We start from the raw sequence: 23,242 nt of genomic DNA, 5'->3' as shown, positions 1-23,242 counted from the left end.
TTTTGAAATTTATTAATACTAAATAAGGCTGGAAACATATTGTTGATTTTTATGTAAGTGGTACTTTTAACAATGAAAAAAAAAATACAAAACACTTGTTTATCATATTTTTACTTTTCAGGTGTACGTTACTCCAAGCATCCGTGATAAATTAACTTCTTTAGATGCGGAGATGCGAATGAGTCTTGCAGAAGAACGCTGGTCAGATAAGCGTCCACGCGATCCACGCATCCTTCTCAGGCCAGTACTCGCGACGACCTCATCGAAAAAGGATACACTATCTATCCGCAAGAATTGTGGTCCCGACAATATCTGTACGCCAGATCTACAGCTAACTGTTACACCCAGTGTCACCAAGTATCTCTTTGGCTCAGGCAAACCTTATGAGCTTGAAATATATATTAAAAATGCCAATGAAGATGCATTCGAAGCAACCTATAATCTTATTCTGCCTCCCGGCGTTAATTACATCAAGATTAAAAGGATTGACAAGGGAGAAATTCCAGTACAATGTTCAGCCCCAAAACAATCAAATAATAATACTCTCAAATGTGATATTGGTAATCCTTTATCTAAAGGAAACCTTGTGCATTTTATTGTGTTCTTACAACCTATCGACGTTCATAATGAAAAATCGACATACGAATTTGAGATGAATGTTAATTCAACTAACCCAGAGCCTACTGAAACGACGAGTGATAACATTCGACATACGTCTCTTGAAATTTGGGTAGAAACAGATTTACTCATCGAAGGAGAAAGTAAACCCAAAGACTTATATTATGATCCCGATAATTATACGATTATTAACGCAACAACAGACGTTGAGTATGGACCAGCATTTACACATAATTACACAATAAGAAACCAAGGTCCATCAAGAATTGAAGAGGCAGAAGTATTCCTGATTTGGCCAGCAGCAACTTTAGCCAAGGACGATTTAGTTTATTTGTTGGAACAGCCCGAAACGACAGGACCATTAAGCTGTGCTACCGCCAACGCAAATCCATTAAGTCTCAAACTTGAACAACGGCGAAAACAGTATTCATATTATTCTACAACATCGGGAATTGTTCATGAGAACTTAGCAGGTTCTAGAAAGAATATTAATGTTCATACAGGTTATGAATTTTCAACAGAGAAAAGTAATTTTAATAAATACATTGAAAAAGCACAGACTACTTATCATCAAGGCGGTAGTTGGAGTGGTGGATCTTCAAAGGTTACGTCATCGACACATGGAGAATCCAATGTTAATGAAAGTAATAACAAGGGAGTGATAATTCATGAATCTGGAGGTAGCACTCATGGATTGGGTCATGATTCTATTGGAATAGTTCATGTATCTAAAGATCAAGGTCTTTTAGGATCTGCTGATCTATCAAACGATAACAATCAAAAAACGTGGCAAAGTCATAAATTTAGAGAGCAAAATAAAACTTACGCTATTTATGGTGGATCAGGCGAAAGAGATTCAACAGTTGACAGTGAAGAAATAAACAGAAATGTTGAAGTAGAACAGACGTACGATGATAAAAGATATTTCAAAAATTTAGAAGAAGAAAAGATACGTCAAAGAAATAAAGAAAGACTTTTGGAAGAGCAAAGAAGAGCAGAAGAAAAAAATATACGTAACAAAGAATATGTTTATGGAACCGAGAGACACTATGAAAATGAAAATACTTATACATCTAGTGGACCAGAGATAGCGCATAGACTTAATTTTACTCAAGATACTGAAAATTATCTCAATTCATTGTCACGTACTTTAGGATATGATAACTATTATAAACAAGGCAATAGATATCTTCAGTTTCTTGGTAGAGTCCGAGTATCTGAAGATGGTAAAGAGTATATTGAATTTAAAAATGGCCTGATATTCCCTCTTAGAGATCGTTATGGAGAACAAAGTTACTTTACTCAGTCGAGTACAGTGGATCGTAGTTTTAAAAAAATTGAAGCTCAAATAATTCAAGGAGATGATGGTCAAGTTTACTGTCGTCTTGCAGATGACCGACAATTTCCTCTACAAAGTTCGTGGTCTTACACAGAGACGAGAACATATAATGTTGGAGGAAGATCAGGTGATTCAGCCAGTTATGGAGATAAAGAGTTTATTGAAGGAACTCTTAAGACTCATGATAGTTCATGGAAGCAACAGACTGCTGGAGAAGAAATCGAGACTCATAAAACTCAAACGCATCATGAAAAAAAATATATGTCTGAACGACGACATGGTACCAAGGTTTATAGTCAAGAAGCGGATGCTTATGGCAAAATTCAAAATTATGAAGATGGTCATTCGAGATATGAAAGAAGTGCAGAAAATACTTATAAATTAAGACAATACCAAAGTCATGCAGAAATGTATCAAGGAGATGGGATATTGTTTGACCCAGATGAGGAGTCAGAGAGTGAGTCTGAAAAAATTTTACCTTTGTGTGAAGCTGCCAGGTGTGTTCGGCTAAAATGTACATTGGGTAGACTGGAAAAAGATGAAGAGGTTTCAATAAGTGCTAGATATCGAATAAAAGGAACCACGTTGAAAAAAGTTGCACTTAATGAACCGGTCAAGATATCCACACAGTTGGTTGCAAGAATTACAAAACTGCCATTTATTGGTAAACCTGCCGAAGAAATGGTTAAAAGTCATGAAATGTATACGAATGTTGAACCAACTGTTCGTCTGGCTGAATCAGATACTGTTCCTTTGTGGGTTGTTGTTTTGTCTGCGTGCGCAGGAACGGTTATTTTACTGCTACTGATCTTCCTACTTTATAAGGTATGATGATTGAAAAAGTTATTCATTAAATTTTAATTTTTATAAAATTTGACATTACATTTTAAATAAATAGAATTTTTTTTTCATTTTCCTTATTCTACAATTTTCTCACTTTTTTCTATATTAAATCTTTAAATTGAGTTTTATTTTTATTTTAGTGCGGATTTTTCAAGAGAAATCGGCCAAGCGATGTACCAGAGCGGCAGCCTCTAAATAGAAATGGCCATTTTCATGGGGATGATCATCTATGAACAAAAAACCAACTGGTTTATTAGTAATAAAATTGTAAATTTATATTCAACAATGTGCCTTGGCTCTTAGCTACAGTAACTATCGAGAGAAACATAATCTCAACAATATAGTCGCATAATAATCATACAAGTGTTGAGTTCACGGAAAAACTAAAAATTAATTTATTGTAATTATTGCGAAAAAGGTTCGCCAGTGGCCGGGAACTTCTTATCAATAAATATAAAAAACGATTATGCTTAGGAATAGCTATTTTATAATAATCGAAGCAATAAAAATTATTATAACTGCCAAGAAAATACTCTTGACAGCTCCTGCAGTTGAATTCTGCAAGTTTCTAGTCAGAAACATTATAATCATAATGACTTAAATTGTATATGTATTATCTAAATATTTTTCATTACCTTTCATTAACATCTATTTTATATTTTTTTAATTAATGAAACACTTGTTAACTGCAGGAGCTCATGGCAAAAAGTTCGAATAATCTTTGCCTAACAATAAAATAAATAATATTTTTAATACGATTTTTATTTTTAAAGAACATTAGTTGCAGGTTAACAAATATTATTGTTTCATTAGTAGGAATTTAATGAAATTATGTATATTTTACAGAAATTTAATTATATATATATATATAATAGATTATATTAATTGAATAATTTTATGTACCATAAAAAGTACTATAAGTTTTTATTAAAAAATAATTTTAATTACGCATATCTTATTTATTTTATGTGTTAAATTTTAGTACGAATGATACTATAAATAATAATGTATTTTTAATTACCAATTCTTGTAACTACTACGAGGGTACTTCTTTATAAAGTATGATTATTTATTAGTTAATCAATTATTTAATAATTGTGTATTACATAATTACTCTGTTAATAGATCTGTAATATTAGCAAGCCACCCCTAAATAAATTCATCCTTGATATACGATGTCAAGGACCTATTTATTGACGATAAGTAAATGCGAAATAGACATTTAATTCGAATTGAGTTGAATTTATTATTTATTTCAAAATGTTAGTGATAACAAATGAAAAGTTATTTCATAAAAAAACTCAATATGATTGTTCTTAAAAATATATAACAAAAAATTAATGTATGGTTCAATATTGTTATAATTTATTATAAATGAGATGGAATAATTTATTTGCTCTGATGAAAATGTTTATTTTTTGTACTAATGAATTATTTGTGTATCTTTTTGTTTGTCATTCTACATAAAAATGAATACAGACTATTAAAGTCTTGGCCCGATTATCGTTTAGAATATTTTCACATGAAATAAATGAATACTTGATTATTAATGAATTAAAATAAGCTAATTAATCTATACATTAATAAATATTTATAATAATACAGTATTTATAACTTTATTGGTATACTTATTGTTTTTGTATGATTGCCTCTAATGCTATTTATCTAAAGCGTCTTAAACGTTGTCCGGGTCAATGACAATTTACATTACATATTCCGAAGGTCATCGTGCATAAGCATAGATAGAATCATGAACAAACATTTGAACTTGTGAATTTTTTGCTGATAAATTTTTAATATGCACCAACCATCGTTGAATTTCTTAGCATTTAAAGTCACGACCTCAATACCACATCGGAACAAGGAAAAATGTTTAAAGTCTATACTAAGTAATATTACATGGTAATAATAAAATTTTAATTTGCCAATAGTTATAACCTTTTAGGCTCTTTACGGTGATTTATTTTAAGCGAATATATTAATGGTTTAATTAGTTGTAACGAGTATTAAGGGTTTGATCTTTTCTCTTTCAATTTTATCTATTTTACTCCAAATTACCGAGGGTGATTGTGTAAAGGTAACTTCAGTAAAAATTTATTTACCTTATTTCCAGTCGGTTGTCATCCCCAGTCTATTTACATTATAGAAATTGATGATATGTGGTATTTATCCATCACTTTACACAATGACACAATTGCCACGATTATGAATACACAGCTATTATTTCAATTTAGAAAGAAAATTTCAGATCATGTCAGCGACAAAATGAATATGTTAACACACAATGATAAAAATTTCATAAACTGTGAAATAAATGTATTGTTTACTATCATAAATGAATAAATTTTAATTTTTTTATGATTGATATTGGCGTTATGATACTATGTATATCTTCCCTTGTTTGAATAATTACTATTGGAACAATTTTATTTTAAAAATAGATTTTTCTGGATAAACATTAATATATATGCACTTGTTCAATATTTCTAAGCTAATCACAAACGGAAAATATAATCGACATGGATTAATAAGTTTTCATTGATGGATGTTTCCAGTAGTATTATGAAATATACGATATGATAAATGTATTATGCTGTAAATACCTAATTAAATGGAAAAAAAATTTTTCAATGAATTCGACCTTAGATATCAATTCATTTTGAAACTCGTAGAAATGAAGGGAGAACCGGAAATGGCGATAATTTTAGCATAAATCATGCTCGGATCATAATTTTGACTACATCAATGGAAAGCTCGTGCTCTCAGGAATCCATTGATATGTCTATAATCCATGGACCTCTTATAGATCGTGAGTTATAGGCGAAAAACGAAGCTATGCTGCGATGAAGCATAGAAAAACCTTTAAACGCTCATAACTCGAAAACTAAGCGAGATACGGCATTTTTGACGGGGATATCCTATAGGGGGGATCAAATTTTTTACTTAGGTCCAGATCTTTCATATGAGCCCGTGATCAACTCCGTAGCATCATATGCATAGAAGTTATGCACATTTTTATGTTTAGAAGTTTTTCTGGAATATCTCTTGATTTTATCAACTAAATACAATCAACAGCCAGTGTTTGGGAACCGTCTTCTCCCCCTCTTTCCAATGACATCCTTAATTTCATAATCCAATCATAAATACGATTTTTTGCATTTTTTGAGGTTAGAAAAGAAAATTCTGTAACTTTGATTATCGGGGGTTATTCTGTACGTTTCAGTGCTCTAAAATTCGACCTCAAATATCAATTCATTTCAAAACTCGTAGAAATGAAGGGGGAACCGGAAATGGCGATAATTTCAGCATAAATCACGCTCGGATCATAATTTTGACTACATCAATGGAAAGCTCATGCTCTCAGGAATCCATTGATATGTCTATAATCCATGGACCTCTTATAGATCGTGAGTTATAGGCGAAAAACGAAGCTATGCTGCGATGAAGCATAGAAAAACCTTTAAACGCTCATAACTCGAAAACTAAGCGAGATACGGCATTTTTGACGGGGATATCCTATAGGGGGGATCAAATTTTTTACTTAGATCCAGATCTTTCATATGAGCCCTTGATCAACTCCGTAGCATCATATGCATAGAAGTTATGCACATTTTTATGTTTAGAAGTTTTTCTGGAATATCTCTTGATTTTATCAACTAAATACAATCAACAGCCAGTGTTTGGGAACCGTCTTCTCCCCCTCTTTCCAATGACATCCTTAATTTCATAATCCAATCATAAATACGATTTTTTGCATTTTTTGAGGTTAGAAAAGAAAATTCTGTAACTTTGATTATTGGGGGTTATTCTGTACGTTTCAGTGCTCTAAAATTCGACCTCAAATATCAATTCATTTCAAAACTCGTAGAAATGAAGGTGATACCGGAAATGGCGATAATTTTAGCATAAATCACGCTCGGATCATAATTTTAACTACATCAGTGGAAAGCTCGTGCTCTCAGGAATTCATTGATATCCTCGTAGTCCATGTACCTCTCAAAGACTTATAGTCACAACTTTCATGAGATTACCGACAAGCTGACCGAAACTTCGTCCGGATTTTTAACACAGCATTGGACTTCTATACTGTTCTCGCTTCTCTGCTTGTAGTCTTCCCTTTGATAATTCAGACGGATATGGATCATTATATTTTTTGCTCTGTCTTGCTTGGAAGTGAGGAATCAGATATTTTCAAAATTCTTGGTGCTTCAATGCTTTTTTTTCTAGAGCATCCCTGAAAATTATCATTTTTCGAACGAATTCCCTGTTACCCACTCAATTTCTGTTGACATCGAGCTTCGACTTTCCACCGCATTATGCGAGCGCGTAAAATCAACTTCGGGAAATTTTCTGACTTTAGTCTAGCCCTATGTAAACTCACTTTGATGAGCGCAAATTGAATAAAAATTGAATAATTTATGATTTATTTTCATAACTTTATAGCGGCCAGCTTGGCGTTAAAGCGCGGCGAATCAATTTATAATCATTCAATTTTTTTTTAATTGTTTTATTAAAAAAATCAATTAGATAATTCAAATTTGTTCTTCGCACACTGCATTATGAAATAAGCTTCAATTCGAGATCAAAATTTTCATGTAGAAATATGAATTTGTAGAAAAATTAGAAACATACAATCTAATGTATTTAGACTGAAATATTCGTTCCCTTGCCTTTCAGGGTGGAAAACGGTTCTATTATTGTTTTGTTGTGTCCGTTTAGATGTAATAACTCATGAAACTCAATTTCTGTTGGCTGCATAGTGAATAAATAAAACAAATAAAAATGAGTTTCTCAATAATGAGTATTAAAAAGTTATAATCAGCAGTGCACATTTTTTATTATTGAAGGAAATGTTCTGTAAAATATTTTGATACTTATGAAGACGCATCAAACATCAATAAATGAGTAAGTTAAAAAAAATAAAATTAATAGCAATCCATCAAAAAAAATTTTAATATTTAATAAATTATTATTTTATAATACACTTATTTAGTCAATCATCGCTTGTAAAAACGAGAAATATGAAAAAGTTGCTTTTAGAATATTTTTGAAATTATCAATATTCATATGTAAAATCTTACCGGCTGTCAAATGAAAAGTCTTACTTGCTTTAAAAATGATAAATATTACATTTTTATTCATCTTCGGCGGTAAATTGTACCAAGGGCTAAAATATATAGCATTTTGTAAACTTGCAATTCCACTTGTTAAACGATCTCCTGCATAACAGTACAAAAAAATTTGTATATTCAATACATAGTAAATTATTACAATATTTATAACATTTGCAGTATTTCCAGTTCTCAAACTTATAAGCATCTGCATTCCTGTAAAAAGCAGTCATTTATTTATCATGTGAAATAAAGAATCAATCAAGACTATTTTAATGTAAAATTTTCACCAGGGTTGTTATAAAGATTTTTATTGATGTACATACCATTCATTACAATTTGAAACATATTCATTGATAGTTGAAATAACAATACTAAGCAAAATGTTTTTTCAATATAATCAGCAAAATTCAGATATTTTTGATGTTTTTTAATCAAGAGAGCAAGATTTTTTGCACAATCATCATTACTTGTATCAACACAAAAATTTTTATATTCATCAACTAAATTTTCAAATTGTCCAGCAATATGTAAGGTAATCCCAAAAAAGAAGCAGTCACAACCGACATTACCAGTACAAGTAATTAAAAGCTGGATCACTTGAAAAATATAAGTTACTACATAAAAACTTATTGACATTTCACCATAAAAACAAGTTGTTCGTAACGGAAGGGGTTGAAATGATGCAATAGTAACATTTTCAGAGATTGTATGATTCATCGGTGATATTAGGACTGGTAAACTACCAAGTGCAATCAGAACGACAGTTAGATAAGCTGAAGCCATTTGGAGAATGCAAACACGACGACCAAGTGTAGCATTTTTTTTCATGATTTTAAAAGCAGCATAATTTTTTACAAATTGCCACTCTTCGATAGCTGATGAAAGAATTTTCAACATTTCTGTTTTAGAGCGATAGATAAAAAATATTTTTGATAAGACCAGAACGTTGCATGCTGCTAAAGAGCTCATTTGAATAATATCATTGACTGCACCACAATCTAGATTAATTTCACTTAATAAGCTGATGGCCATTATACTCTGATAAATAATTATTTATTAAATACAATGAAAAGAAATATCCATAATCCATTTTAAAATCATACCTGACTTAAGACTACGAATACCAATCGCATTATTGAAAAAATATCATGACATTTCAGGGGCCAAATCCCCAAACTTTGAGTAATAAGTTTGTAAAGTCCTAAAGCGTAGATCGTATTTTTATTCCAAGCTAGATTTAAAGACTTAGACTTCATATCCAATGAACAAAAATTTTCTACAATTTATCAACATGGATAAAACTTTATTATATTGTAGATTATTTTATGTACATACTTATTTTCGGAACTTGACAGTCTAAACCATTATACAAACATAAAACTTTACCTGCAAATTTTAACTAAAAGTTTAGAAAATTTGCATATAAAACGAACATGAAAATAGTAAAAAACTTATAAGTTCAAAATTGTATGTTTGTGCACATTAAAACTTTTAGTTTTAGTTATGTCTATTTTAAAATGATTATGAGAAATTATTCTTATAACAATAGATACCGTAAGTAAGAAAAGGTATATTATCAATTGATTGATTTTCCATCAGTCTTTCTTTCAACTATCGCAGTGAAACCATCTTTGGATAATAATTGTGAGGAAATTTTATTTATGTTAAAATGATATCAATGTGATATTCAATAATATAATAATATTTTTATTATTGTATATTAAAAAATTTCAATCACATTCATCTGTTCAAGAGAACTAAAGGAACTTCTAAAAAATTAAAAAAATATAATTTAACAATATTAGGATTTAATGGATGATCGAATAACATTTAAAAGAAAAGTTCCGAAAATAAATTATTCATTCAAAAAATTTTATTTGAAATGAAATAATAAAGAATTCAATTAATAATAATAATACTAATAATCTTTATTACTTATTAGGATTCAAACATTGTTCGCATAACAGAAAAATATGAGCCAATAGCTTTCATAATATTTTTAAAATTATCTAGATCCATTCGATAAACACTTCCTGCTGTAAGATTAAATTGTCTATGAGTGCGCATCATGATAAATACCAAATTTTTCTTAAATTTTAAAGGCATTTCATCCCATCCACAGTTAAATGAACTAAATTTAAAGCTTTCGAAGGCTGATGAAAGTTGATCTCCTGCCCAACTGTATAAAAAGATTTGAAAGCTCAAAATGACTATGCAAAGGGTGGAATTAATTGCTATCACCGAATTCCCATGACGTAGACTTCTTAATAATTGAATTCCTGATGACAAAAAGAAAAGAAAGTTTTATCTATATCTTTTTTAATATTAATAGTGATTATTCTTACCATAAAAACATATTTGTGCCACATTAGATCCAACAATACAAAAAATGATAAAATTAAATATTTCTTCAAGATATTCAGCGAGTTTAATTAATCGATTATGTTGTTGAACAATTGAAGAGAAATTGTTCAATATTATTCCTTCATCTTTAATTAAATCAAACTTTTTAAAATCACAAGAGAGACATTCAATTTGGCCACAAAAATTCATAACGATACCAAAAAAGCAACAATCAACACCAACATTTCCAGTAACAGTTGAGAATAATTGAAATATTTGGAGAATAAAAACTAAAATATAACACCAATCGGAAATGTTTGAAAACATGTAGGGAGTTTGTATTGGAAAAGATCTCAATACTGGTTCACTTTCGTTGAAAGTACTATTATCACTGGGAACAAAAATCGGTAGAGCTCCAATAATCATTGGAAATAAAACAAAATATGTTGAACCAAGTTGATAAATACAGATATTTCGTCCAAGTTTTGCTTTGTATTGAACTAGCATGAGATAGTCTGGATTTATTTTACTGTTCCATAAATCTATGATTGATTCTAACACTTGTTGTATTTTTTTCCGTTTAAAACGTATCAATGTGATTTTTATTAATGTAAGAAAATTGCATGATAAGTTGGATATGATCTGAGGATCGATGCCTGATTTATAATACACTACTTCTCCCAATATTTCTATTATCATTGTAATCTGAAATATAAAATAATATATTATAAATAATAAAATTCTTTTCAGACGCTTTTATAGTGAATATGTGCTCTTCTTTTTGAGTAATTAAAAATGAATTAAATAGTTTACCATTGACTTTATTCAATTTTGTCACAACTATAAGTAAAAATTATAATATCGCAATTAATAAATACCTGCAAAAAATAGTGAAATAAAATTAGGCACATATTAATGACACTTTGACATTGAAATGGCCAAATTCCTAGACTTTGGAAAATTGAACGATACAATGCCAAGGCATAGGTTGTCTCAATATTCCAATTTGAATAGTTGAATTTAGTTTTAATCATTTTGTGAACTTGCTTCAACTGTTTATTACTTTCGATCATGTCTCAGCATTTCTCTAGGAATATTTGAGATATTGATTTTCTATTCTCAATAATGACCATAAAACCAGTTATAGCAACTATCAATTGCAAGCTTATTATCAATTATTCAACAGTATACTTTATTTTTATCATTATGGTAAGAAAAGTTTTGAAAATGTTTTCATGTAACATTACCACATAATAAAGGGTTTGGACTTTTATGAGTAGAAAACAAAGTTTCTTAACTATAGGCTTCTGATAAGTACAGATAAAATTTATAAATTCGAAAAGAAAAGAAGAATATGCGCATTAAGCGCAATTCATTGTTAGTTCAATGTGAATTTTCGAGAGGAATGCTCATTCATTTCTCATAATCTATTGTCATTGAAATACAATCATTTTCTTCAACAGGAATATTATTTGTAGAAAATATACAATAAATAATGATTATTGTTGAAAGAAAAGAAGTAATAAAATGAATATAAAAAAGTACTTTAAAATTAATTGAAATGTTGTATTAGAAATAAAAGGAAACTATCTAAATTTATTGTCAATAGTTCAGAAACTGGAAAAATATATATAATAATATTTCTTATTAGAAGCAATTGGTCAAATAATTAGAAAAGAGCCTCAGATGAAGACTGAAAGACATCTCTTTCTCTTTGGTGGTTTTCCTGAGTTTACGATCATATCACTATTCCAGGTATGTTGCTATTTCTTGCTGATTTTCCTCAGCGACAACGTTTTTTTTTTTGATAAATGTGAGTGTTTTTATTATTTCTTTTTTTCAGACTAGTGAATCCTGTACAAATAGAGTTGGCATATTAATTTTTAAAATTCATTATAACCAAGACAGTTTATTCTGTCACTTTTATTTAATGCACCATAGCTACAACTTCGCAAAAAACTCTCAAATTAATATTTATATATGTATATATTATATTTTGCTTAAATCTATAACATTGTTTTTTTTTAAATTTGTCATGTTTGTCTTTGTATCTGCTAAAGATTGAACTGCAACAAAGAATAAGAGTATAATGTTCTTTCGATACTGAAACAAAAGTATATAACAATCAATTATCACATGAAACATACAAATGTCAAAACTTTCTTACCAACAAACCTTTAATCTTCAATTCTCTTTATATTCAAAAGCTCCATCGAATCTTGAATATTTATAAACCGTACTTTCGACATAGGTATTATCGACTATTCAAATTATAGAGTCTGTCGTATGTGTCACCCTACTCGTGTTAAATACTCGTTAGTTTTTGATGGACATGGAACTTTCTCAAAACTCTAATTGGCGGCTTACTAAGTCGCTCCTTATAATTCTCGGTCTGTGGCCTTTCCAACAAACTTATTTTCAATTATTATTAAGTCGTGTAGTTATTATTTCAATTATAAGCATTCTTATACCTGAAGTGATAAAAATGATCAGTGTATGGGGCGATGTTAGTGCGATTGCTGAATGTGGACCAATGTTATTTTTGCACTTGCAGTCTCTATTAAAAATGTTAAGTTATTATTTTTATATACATAAGGTATTCATTTTAATTATTTGTTATACGGTATATAATCTTAAAGGATTTAAATAAATTATTTAATTAAATAATATGGTATCTTGTTTTTGTCTATATAATAATGATAATTTTTTTCATAGTTAAAAATAATTCTCGAATATATACAAAAAGATTGGCTCTCTGATCCGTCTCATATGGAAAAAAAAATCATGCAAAATTATGGACAAAATGACAGAAGATTAACTCATGCTTATGCATGTATGATATTTGCATTAATAGTAAAAAATAAATCAATTTTCAACCTTTTTTATTATTTATATTAAAAGGGGTTATTCTTGGATGCACCATAACAATTACGGGTACACCTTTTGCGCAAAAAATTCTTGATTATATTGCGCCTCTCAATGAATCACGGAAAATAGAATTTTTGTATTCAGTTGAATACTTTGTTGATCCAGATAAATATAAAGTGCCAATATTCATTCACGCTTATTTGATCAGCCCGTTTCCATCGCTCATAACAGTCGCCTTTGATACAACATATTTTCATTGTGTACAACATGGCTGCAGTATGTTCGCCGTAATGAGGTATTTATATTTACTTTTATTGGAAAGAGTTTTTCAAATAATGAATTATTAATCCATTTAAAATTATAATTACATTACTTTCAGACATCGTATGCAAATAATAACAGATCAAACTGATACTAAAATTCATGGAGATGACGTTATTAATAAAAAAACTCATCAATTATTGATAGATTGTATCAAAAAGCATGTTATTATTTTGCAATATTGTGAAAAACTTGAATCATTTTATACCCTTCCTTTGCTATCTTTAATCATCAATAATACGTTGGCATTAAGTATCACTGGTTTCCATGTAAGAATTATGACTTCCAATTTGTAACAGTATCAATAATATTTAAAGTTAAATTTCATTCAGACTTTAATAAAGCTGAATGATCCTCCGGAAGCATTCAAATATGGATCTTTCACATGCGGATGCGTTATTCATTTATTATTCTACTCTTATATTGGTCAAGATTTGACAGATCATAGTAAATCTATTTATCAATTCACGTAAGTTGACTGTGTATTCCTAGAAAAAAAATTTTTAAATTAAATAAATTTTAGGTCATTGTATTTTTAATAATTTTTTACGCTATTAAAAATTATTTTAATCATTCAGGTATGATTGTAAATGGTACAATATATCTCCGAAAATGAGAATATTTTTTATATTGACGATGATAAGAAGTAGTAAAACTTGCAAAATAACAGCTGGTAAATTATATATTTTCTCAATTGAAAATTTTGGCAAGGTATAGTATAATAAATTGTCCAACAATATAAAAATAAATATATCAATACCTCATTAAATTTTTTGAAAATATTTTTCAGGTGATAAAATTAGCAGTTTCATATTTTACAGTTCTTCTTTCTTTTCAATAGCATTCACGAAAATAATAATATTATAAAAATTAAATCATCTTTTAATTGTTCTGAATAGCATTGTCGATCTAGAAATAAGTTTTTTAGATTACTAATTATTTTAAATAATTGTTATTAAATAATCGCAAAGATACATTTTGCTTTTTTATTTAATTCTATGTCCATTATTTTATCAATTTTTTATTTGGCATGGCTTTTTAAAAAATAGTAATACAACACATTAGAGATTCGATTAGGTAATCATTCGACTTACCAGTTAGATCATCGATTTTTGATGATAAAAAAATATTATGGTGATATCGACATCAACAGGTATAAGTAGTAGTATGTGCATTAAATGTTATTACAGTTTTGTTGGTAAAATTTTTTAAATATTCATCTTCACAGTTGTTTAATTTTACACTCTTTACAATGTGTCAATTTGACAGTCTATTTACGATCCTCTTGGTCACATGAATTAGCCTGGACTGTGATGAGTGATTCACAGTAGCCATATCACTGAAGGTTTTGTTTCTTTTGTCTTGAAAACTTTTCGACTGTATAAAAATAATACAAAGAGAATGATGAAAAGAAGTATCATTTTCTATGGTATTATGCAAAACATGATCGATCCAGTCTACTCATTGATGTTAAATTTATCACAACTTTACAAAGGGGTAATTATGCTGTTTGACGTACATTAAGCCCGACTTTCGTAGAATTTTTAATTAGTTCCATTGTGTAGTTTTTGACATAAAACAATACTGTGAGTAATAAACATTACAAAGCTTCTGAAGTCAATAATGGAGTTTTTTGACCACCCAAATTGGCGACTCACTCATCGTCTATTATCATTTATTGGTGTATGGCCGTTAAATGGAGAAACTTCACAATTTAGAAGCAATTTACTTTTCTTTTTAATTATCAGCATACTTATACCTGAAGTAATAAATAAAATTAGTAAAGAAATTTTCAAAATATCATTACATAAGTTTTTTTTTTATATATTATTTTATTTATTAAGTTAATTCATTCGTTACAATTACAATTTGAGATTTATTTACTTGATTTGGAGCACAAAATTTTGATAGATGAGTTTTTTTAGATTGTCAAATTGACCATCATATGGGGAAGTGTTAGTAGTGTGGCTGAATCGGTACAAATTATTGTATATCACTTTGGTGCATTATTGAAATTGTCTAATTGGATTTTTAACTCACAAAAGGTAATATTATCATGAAATATATGTAATTAAGATCAAATAGTTCATTGATTAATATTTTCAACTTTTTTTTGTAGTTAAAAGCAATACTTGAGACTATCAGAAAAGATTGGCAATCTGACTTGTCAGATTCAGAAATGCAAGTATTATCAAAGTATGGACGCAATGCTCGAATATTTTCCCATTTTTATGCATGTAAGTCAATTATAAAATTAGTATGGGAATGATAAAAAAAATTTTCAAACTCACTATTAGTATTTGCATTAAAGATTACATGGGTGCTGCTACTCTTCTCTATTTGGCTACGCCTTTAACTCCTATAATTCTAGATGTTTTAGTACCTTTAAACGAATCACGGCCCATTCAATTTTTATTTCCAACAGAGTATTTTATCGATGAAAAAAAATATTATATACCCATTTTTATCCATGCTTACATGATTGGTCCTTTTCCGTCAACTGTACAGTCTGCTTTTGATACAGCATATTTTAAACAGGTTCAGCATGCTTGTAGCATGTTTGCTGTTGTTGGGTATTAACAAATTTATAAAAATATTAAAAAATATTCTTAACAAAATATAAATCTAGTTGATTGATATTTTATATTTATAGGATCCGGATACAGAATTTATCTGAAAAAATGAATGTTTTACGTAAGAAAATGCCTCACAAGGTCGATAAAGAAATAGATCAACTACTTAAAAATTCCATTAAAAAACATATTAGTATCATACAATACTGTGAAGCACTTGAATCGGCTTACTTTTTGATGTTACTTCCATTAATTATAGCAAACATAGTAGCACTGAGTATCACTGGTTTTTATGTAAGAGTCAAAAAATTATACGTGTACTTCTTTCAAATACTTTTAGCTTTTTTTTGACATATAGACTATAGTGAAGATTAATGAAATTGTTCATGTTTTGAAATTTGGTTCTTATACACTTGGATTGGTGGTTCATCTATTTTTATTTAATTATCCTGGTCAAAGTGTAATAAATCACAGTGATTCTATTCAAACATTAGTGTAAGTTTAATTCATGCATCAAAAAAGCGAGCTTAACATTTGGATTAAAATAAAAAATAGTCTGCAAAAAGATATAACCGTATAACTATTTTCAATGAAACAGATATAATGGAAATTGGTATCATCATTCACCAAAAGTACAAGTACTTTTTATTTTGATAATGATAAGAAGTAATAAAACATGCCAATTAACAGCTGGTAAGATGTGTCTTCTATCCATAGAAACTTTCAGCAAGGTACGAAAAAAATACTTTTATTTTGTTTTTGAATAAAAATGAAATTTTTTATTTTAGGTATTGAAGTTATCTATTTCATATTACATGGTTCTCACTTCTCTTTAATATGTTTGAAGTAATTGAAATGTAGAAATAATAAAAATATTACAGCAATGACAATTTATTACCATTATGTTTCTGAATTTTTCCAAGTTTTAGCAACTTTAATTCTCAGACTTTGTAGATCCCTTACTGCCTTCGTAGATGCTTTGAAACCTATTCAAAATATTCATTGATATTTTTTATCTACTGTATAGTTCTATAGGTTAACAATGGTATAATCGAACAATAAAGAAACTGTTAAAAATTTGATGCTTTATTCCCTAAAAAGTTACATCACGAAAGACAAAACGAATGCTGAAAATCGATTTATTTTACCTTTTAATGTTGACAGCTCTACTTGTACAAAGGAGTCATTATGCTCTTTGATGTGCACGTGCTTTGTCTTCAATAGAATTAATAATAATAATAACATACGTTGTATTGCCGTTTGATACATTTACTAAAACTAAACACGCTAGAGAGTATCAAACTTTTGATATAAATGGAGTTTTTTCAGAATTCTAATTGGCGACTTACCAAACTGTTACTTTTGTCTTTTGGAGCATGGCCTTTTCAACAACTTTCCATAAAGAGGCTTTTGAGAAGTGTGGTGTCTCTTGCAATCCTAAGCTTATTTGTTCCTGAAGTAATAATAATTGTTTACAATAATTTAACAATATTTATTTAATATTATAAAATTATTAGTGTTTTGTTCAGATTTTTAAGGTGATGACTGTAAGAAAAAATTTGAATATGATTGTTGAGTGTGCACCAATGTTGGCTCTTCATTCACTCACATTAACCAAGATGATAAACTGTTTATTCAACATGGAGAAAGTACTCTAAATATTTTTTAAAAATTTTCTCTAATTTAAAAAATTTTTAACGCCTAAATAATCTATTCAAATCCATAATAATTATAATCAATGTTATATTTGTTTTAGGTGAAAACATTACTACAATGGATTCAGCATGACTGGGAATCAGATTTATCCAAGACCGAAATAAAAATTTTGCACAAAAATGGACAAAACACCAGAAGAGTGACCCATTTTTACATATGTAAGCTTGGATAATTCTAAAATCTTTCAGTGCTTATAAATTGATAAATCTTATTATTTGCATGTGAAGATTTTATCTATACGGTTACTTTATTATACTTAACTACACCTCTAACACCAAAGATTCTCGATTATTTTGTGCCTTTGAATGAATCTCGATCCAATATACTTTTATATCCGACAGAGTATTTTGTTGATCCGATTACATACCAAGTGCCAATTCTTTTACATGCATATATGGTCAGTCCCTTTCCATCAACTGTTATTGTTGCGTTTGATTCTACGTATTTCATTTGTGTTCAACATGCTTGTAGTATGTTTAAAATTATTGGGTACTTTTGATTCATCTACAAAACTTAATTTCTTTAGAGTAAAAAATTATTCAACTTTCTTTTTTTAGATATCGAATACAAAATTTAAGTAATATGACAAATAATGAAATACAAGATGACATTTCTAGTAAAAAAATTAATTACTTAATCAGAAAATCTATCAAACAACATATTGCTACATTACAGTATTGCCAAATTCTTGAATCTACTTATACTACATGCTTACTTGTCATAGTGATGATAAATACTGTAGCATTGAGTATTACTGGTTTTTATGTAAGTAGATGTATAAAAAAAATTTTCTTTTAATAAATGAATTATTTTTTTTTTTTTTTCAGACAGTAATAAAAATAAATGAAACTTCGGAAGCCCTGAGATTTGGTATCTACACAATTGGCCAAGTTGTTCATTTGTATTTTCTCAGCTATCCTGGTCAGAACTTGATGGACTACAGCCAGTCTATCCAAGAATTAATGTAATTATTCTATTTTAAATAAATAGTAATAATAAAATAGGTTTGATTTGACATATTTTTTGGTTTAATTATACAGATATGATGGTAAATGGTACAATCTTCCTAGAAAAACTAGAGAATTATTCATTTTAATAATGATGAGAAGTCGTAAACCTTGCATGTTGACTGCTGGAAAGATGTATACAATGTCATATGTGAGCTTCAGTAAGGTAAATAATGTACACGAAATTCAAAGATACATATAAATTTCAAATAATAAAAAAAATAGAAATTTTTTAAGGTAATAAAAGCATCAATTTCATATTTTACTCTACTTACTTCATTACAATGATTCTGGATCATATAATTGTGCAACCTAATTGCTGCAATATGTATAATAAATAAATTGATTTATTATTGATCATCGATTAATACGAAATATTATTTTATATTATTATGAAACTATATTTATTCTCTTTTGTTGCTATTATTGTGAAAATAGTTGAATAATATATGAGTACATATTGTAGATTTTAGTTTCGTTGTAGAAATATTCTCAACACAGATAAATAAGAAGCACCGGTTTTGACTACTGAAGTGTACGATATTCTTGTAAGGTAAAAAAATTTACCCGCCGTGAGATAAGGTGGTATATTCAATCGCATCATCATGAAGACCAAATTTTTCGTTAATCTATTAGGCATTTCATACCAATAACTACTATATAATCCTCTCAGCATTTTTTCTCCTAAATTTGCTAAATTGTCGGCTGGATATGTATACAAGTAGCTTTGCATTAGCATAAATCCTACTATCATTAAACATTTTACCAGATTTACAGTGTCACCACTTTCAAAGTTAAGTAGTATGCTCATTCCTGAAATTTCATAAAAATACTTTGAATAATAAGTAATTTATTCAAAATTTCACAATTAGTATTATTTACCTCCAAAACAAACAAAAAATAAGCCCAATATCATTTGAATGAAAATAATTTTGTTAAAAATATCTTCAAGAATATAAATTAAACTCATCAATTGCTGATGTCTTTTAATAATATTATCAAGATATTGATCAACTTGAGATATTTTACCTAGCTCGTTCATGTTACGGATCAAAATTTCAATTTGTCCACAAAGATGGCTCACAATTGATATAAACATCAGATCAGTACTAACGTTTATTAAAGACGCAATCATTACTTGAATCATTTGATTGAATAGCATTCCACGATAAAAAAATTCACTTGTTTTATCAAATATATAATCACTAGGGAATATATAATTACAAGGTACTACTGTTACTGTTTCATTTCCGATATTTTCTGAATAAGCTGAGATACCAAGAATAAAAGGTCGAGAAAAATAAAGCATTATACAAGGTATTGAAATACCATAAAAGAAAAAAGTTATTCTGTTGAAACCTTTTAAGTAATCTTTCATTATTTTCATGTCCTGTTCGTTTTCAGTTGTAGACCAATTTACGTATGTAGAGTTTAAAACTGTTACAAATTTCTCTTTGAATATAATTAAATTGCTGATTTTGGTAAAAATCATGATGCCGAATGATAAAATAATGACTGCATCCATGAAGTCATTGGGGCTGTTACAGGTTTTGATGATATGTAATATTATTCCTGCTTCAGTTATCAACTATGAGTGAAAAAAAAATTAATAAATACCAAAAGAAAATATATTTAATGAATACATAACAAATATCGAGTGAACAATATAATAAATCATAATAGAAATGAAAAAATTTTTTTATTTAAAATTAAAATAATGTATAGATTTCTACCTACCATTTGCAAAATACAGAAGATAATTTTTACTTTACGGAACAATGTATTCTCAGCAAGTGGCCATAGACCAACCATAGACATCGGAATTGAATATGTTAAAAAGATATTGCAAGCTTGATCATTTTTCTTCTTGATCGACATATTAATATCCACTATTTAATCAAGGCTCTTTCCGTTCTTCCAAGTTCGCTCTCTAATATAAATAATCGTTTTATCTTATAGCTTATAATTTCTTTTTTTCAGTAAAGCCATCTATGATAATCTATCATGTTATATTTGCATATATGTGCACGGATATCGCGCATAATTTTTTATGCTCAGCAAATTATTCTCTATTCTATAGACCGAATGGTCATTTGTAATTTATGCTATCTAAATGCAACGAATTATTTTTCTATATTGAATATTATCAGAAAATGATGATTATTATTTCAGTATACACGGAAAAATAATCAAATTTTCCATCTATTAAACAAATATATTCTGCAATTTTTTGAAAATAAACGTAAATAAAAATTTATTAACAAAATATTGTAAAAGAATTGTAATTAACTTATATAAATTTAAATAGTAAGAAGCAAAGTTGTTTAATTTTTTTCAATTATTGAAATTTGTTGTTCTAAATTTTTTTTTTTTTTAATTTTTTTATTGAAATTATTCGGTACAAGATAAGTAAATTCTTCTATACAAATCTGAGCGCTTTAAGAGAAAAAAATTTATAATTAATCTGAAATCACTGATACAATTGATTAAAAATTGTAACATACTCTACACATCCATCGCCACCCGTAAAACCGACATATAAGACACAGACAATTTTAAAATATCCATAAAAGTGCCTAGAGTCATGTAAAAAAATTTTCCTGCTGTTACATAAACGGATTTTTCAGCACGAAATATTACAAATCCAATATCCCTCATAGTTCGGATGGAATATTTATACCAGAGACTTTCATATGCTGCATCAGCGATAGCATGACTCTGAGATGTCAAATAGTCACCTCCGTAACTATATAAAAATAATTGAGACATCAATGATGACAGAACTATATTGGCTTTGATGCCAGAAAAAACATCGCCCATGTTTAGTGCTATGATTACTTGCAGTCCTTAAATTGCAACAAAGAAATTTACACATTAATAATTAATTGCAAGTATTCAATCCTAAATCTTTAATTTTTTCCTCTTTAAATATATGTTGAAAACAGAACAACAAACATAAATATGTGAATGCAAAATACTTCTATTTAGAGAAGACTTGGTGTAAAGAAATTGTGAATACCGTCACGTACATATAAATAGTTGAAATATTTGTGATTGAAAAATGTAAAGCTGTTTAGAATATCTTGTGTGAAGACAATGTACAGTTGGTGAGTTTCTTAGTTTTAAAAATAATCTAGTCTGGTAATTTTAAAAAAAATGAACACATATTAATATTATTTTTAAAAAACTTACCCATAATACAAATCAAAATAGCACTCATGATCAGTTGTGTTAGAATAATCATATTAAACGTAGTTTCCAGTTTTTCAACTAAATTAATCAAATGTACATGTCTCTTGATAATATTCTTGAAATACTCTCCGTTTTCAATCCCTACTCTTTTATTTTCCACTGAATTAAACTCACTTTTTAGTATTTCAAACTGTCCACAGACATGCATTGCAAGTCCAAAGAAAAAAACATCATTGCCACAGTTGCCAAGACATGTAGTAATCAACTGATAAACTTGAATAACAAAAATCACATAATAAAAATTGGATGTAGTGGCAAAATCGAATGTACATGGTGTTTGTAATGGAAAATTTTTTATAGGTTCAGTATTATTCTCAGGAGCAAACATAGCAAATGGTAATGCAAAAACAATCCAAGACAATGTTCCTCCAGATGCAGGTGCCATTAAAGAAATACAAACAATCCTACCAATTTTTGCATGTCTCATCATTATTTTGTTATTTTGTGGATTTTCATTAGATGATAAATTAAACCAATCTTGTATAGCAGATGTTACATTTGTATCAACTTCATTTAGATGATATCTCACAATTAATCCTTTAATACATGCCAACAGTGAGAAAACACTGAGAACAAAAATGTCCAAAAAGTCCTCAGCGCCTCTACAGTTATGCCACATTTCCAAATGTAAACAAATACAGGTGGCAGCCTGTTTATTTTTAACTATTTAAATTACTACTTGAATAGTATAGGTTAAGGATATTGATGAGCTAGATCTTACCTGTGTGGTAGCGGCTAAAATTAAACGAATTTCTGAAAATATTTCTCCTCGATTCGGTGGCCAGATACCTAGAGGCCACATGATAAACTTGTACATCATTAATTCATAGGTTGTACCTGAGTTCCAAGACTTGGACATTTTATTCTAATCTATAATCGAAGTTGGTTGCTGAGTTGGAAAAGACCAAGTTTAATGATAAAATTAGCTAACTAAATTTATCCCTTTTAGAAATGATAAGACAAAGGATTTCGATCCATATATGCGTCATCGGATCTGTACTATTAAAGACAATAATAACTAGGTAAGGTATAATTTCTTCGAGTGCATGAAATTGTTTGCGTCTTATACATTAATAACAGCAAATTATATGTTATTAGAAATTATTTCAGCATTAATCGTAGGTCTCCCGTTTTCAAAATAGAAATGTGCAACGAGTTTATGATTGATAATAAACGTGTAATGAATTGGTATATAATGAAGACTACTATACTTGTTGGAAGTAGCATTTTTTCTACAATTTTTTTTTA

The 23,242-nt window shown here is 28.7% G+C and overlaps 6 protein-coding genes across 7 annotated transcripts in view; 2 read left to right on the top strand and 4 right to left on the bottom strand.

Moving 5' to 3' along the window:
* The window catches only part of if (inflated), a 36,277-nt gene extending 32,639 nt beyond the window's left edge, over positions 1 to 3,638 (top strand). For both annotated transcript variants that reach the window (XM_035096036.1, XM_035096037.1), the window contains 2 exons: positions 122 to 2,782; positions 2,941 to 3,638. In XM_035096036.1, coding sequence (XP_034951927.1) covers positions 122 to 2,782; positions 2,941 to 3,033 — 2,754 coding nt within the window. In that variant the 3' untranslated portion in view covers positions 3,034 to 3,638. The remainder of the gene's footprint in view (positions 1 to 121; positions 2,783 to 2,940) is intronic.
* A 4,151-nt stretch (positions 3,639 to 7,789) lies between these two features.
* LOC118074833 (uncharacterized) lies at positions 7,790 to 9,170 on the bottom strand. Its single transcript, XM_035096320.1, has 3 exons — positions 9,018 to 9,170; positions 8,382 to 8,952; positions 7,790 to 8,127 (listed from the first exon to the last, which is right to left on the bottom strand). Exons 1-3 carry the CDS (start codon positions 9,168 to 9,170, stop codon positions 7,790 to 7,792), a joined length of 1,062 nt encoding a protein of 353 aa, XP_034952211.1.
* A 682-nt stretch (positions 9,171 to 9,852) lies between these two features.
* Positions 9,853 to 10,764, bottom strand: LOC118074831 (putative odorant receptor 92a). The gene is made up of 3 exons (XM_035096319.1): positions 10,476 to 10,764; positions 10,260 to 10,403; positions 9,853 to 10,193 (listed from the first exon to the last, which is right to left on the bottom strand). The coding sequence occupies exons 1-3, from the start codon at positions 10,762 to 10,764 to the stop codon at positions 9,853 to 9,855; spliced, it is 774 nt and encodes a 257-aa protein (XP_034952210.1).
* Positions 10,765 to 12,589: 1,825 nt separating this feature from the next.
* On the top strand, positions 12,590 to 19,030 carry LOC118074830 (uncharacterized). The gene is made up of 17 exons (XM_035096318.1): positions 12,590 to 12,763; positions 12,973 to 13,090; positions 13,159 to 13,420; positions 13,505 to 13,715; positions 13,779 to 13,915; positions 15,401 to 15,491; positions 15,566 to 15,683; positions 15,758 to 16,019; positions 16,100 to 16,313; positions 16,378 to 16,514; positions 16,618 to 16,712; positions 16,808 to 16,865; positions 17,819 to 17,893; positions 18,293 to 18,500; positions 18,563 to 18,699; positions 18,776 to 18,908; positions 18,980 to 19,030. The coding sequence occupies exons 1-17, from the start codon at positions 12,590 to 12,592 to the stop codon at positions 19,028 to 19,030; spliced, it is 2,481 nt and encodes an 826-aa protein (XP_034952209.1).
* Positions 19,031 to 19,211: 181 nt separating this feature from the next.
* On the bottom strand, positions 19,212 to 20,025 carry LOC118074829 (odorant receptor 47a-like). The gene is made up of 2 exons (XM_035096317.1): positions 19,772 to 20,025; positions 19,212 to 19,555 (listed from the first exon to the last, which is right to left on the bottom strand). Exons 1-2 carry the CDS (start codon positions 19,902 to 19,904, stop codon positions 19,212 to 19,214), a joined length of 477 nt encoding a protein of 158 aa, XP_034952208.1. The 5' UTR covers positions 19,905 to 20,025.
* A 1,155-nt stretch (positions 20,026 to 21,180) lies between these two features.
* On the bottom strand, positions 21,181 to 22,888 carry LOC118074885 (odorant receptor 22c-like). Its single transcript, XM_035096410.1, has 3 exons — positions 22,716 to 22,888; positions 21,935 to 22,643; positions 21,181 to 21,588 (listed from the first exon to the last, which is right to left on the bottom strand). Exons 1-3 carry the CDS (start codon positions 22,851 to 22,853, stop codon positions 21,248 to 21,250), a joined length of 1,188 nt encoding a protein of 395 aa, XP_034952301.1. The 5' UTR covers positions 22,854 to 22,888; the 3' UTR covers positions 21,181 to 21,247.
* Positions 22,889 to 23,242: the final 354 nt, after the last annotated feature.

The sequence above is a fragment of the Chelonus insularis genome, unplaced genomic scaffold (assembly GCF_013357705.1).
Source record: "Chelonus insularis isolate UGA/USDA-ARS -01 unplaced genomic scaffold, ASM1335770v1 contig_139_pilon, whole genome shotgun sequence".
NCBI lineage: Eukaryota > Metazoa > Arthropoda > Insecta > Hymenoptera > Braconidae > Chelonus > Chelonus insularis.
This window is presented reverse-complemented; position numbering and strand designations above follow the sequence as displayed.

Bases quoted from the DNA above. Each gene is read 5' to 3' on its own strand.
- LOC118074831 (XM_035096319.1), bottom strand. From the start codon at position 10,764: ATGCTAGTTCAATACAAAGCAAAACTTGGACGAAATATCTGTATTTAT. The intron at 10,404-10,475 runs GTATCGTTATGA...ATTTAATTAAAG, and splicing joins TGTTGATTGTTGCTTTTTTG to ATGAAGGAATAATATTGAAC. The intron at 10,194-10,259 runs GTAAGAATAATC...TTTTGTCATCAG, and splicing joins GGCACAAATATGTTTTTATG to GAATTCAATTATTAAGAAGT.
- LOC118074830 (XM_035096318.1), top strand. From the start codon at position 12,590: ATGGAACTTTCTCAAAACTCTAATTGGCGGCTTACTAAGTCGCTCCTT. The intron at 18,700-18,775 runs GTAATTATTCTA...TTAATTATACAG, and splicing joins CAGTCTATCCAAGAATTAAT to ATATGATGGTAAATGGTACA. The intron at 18,909-18,979 runs GTAAATAATGTA...AAATTTTTTAAG, and splicing joins CATATGTGAGCTTCAGTAAG to GTAATAAAAGCATCAATTTC.
- LOC118074829 (XM_035096317.1), bottom strand. From the start codon at position 19,904: ATGCTATTCAATCAAATGATTCAAGTAATGATTGCGTCTTTAATAAAC. The intron at 19,556-19,771 runs GTAAAATATCTC...ATGAAATTTCAG, and splicing joins CCGTAACATGAACGAGCTAG to GAATGAGCATACTACTTAAC.
- LOC118074833 (XM_035096320.1), bottom strand. From the start codon at position 9,170: ATGAAGTCTAAGTCTTTAAATCTAGCTTGGAATAAAAATACGATCTAC. The intron at 8,953-9,017 runs GTATGATTTTAA...ATTATTTATCAG, and splicing joins TATTCGTAGTCTTAAGTCAG to AGTATAATGGCCATCAGCTT. The intron at 8,128-8,381 runs GTAATGATGATT...TGCTTTTTACAG, and splicing joins AAATTTTTGTGTTGATACAA to GAATGCAGATGCTTATAAGT.
- LOC118074885 (XM_035096410.1), bottom strand. From the start codon at position 22,853: ATGTCCAAGTCTTGGAACTCAGGTACAACCTATGAATTAATGATGTAC. The intron at 22,644-22,715 runs GTAAGATCTAGC...AAAAATAAACAG, and splicing joins TTTTAGCCGCTACCACACAG to GCTGCCACCTGTATTTGTTT. The intron at 21,589-21,934 runs GTAAGTTTTTTA...TTGCAATTTAAG, and splicing joins TATTTTGATTTGTATTATGG to GACTGCAAGTAATCATAGCA.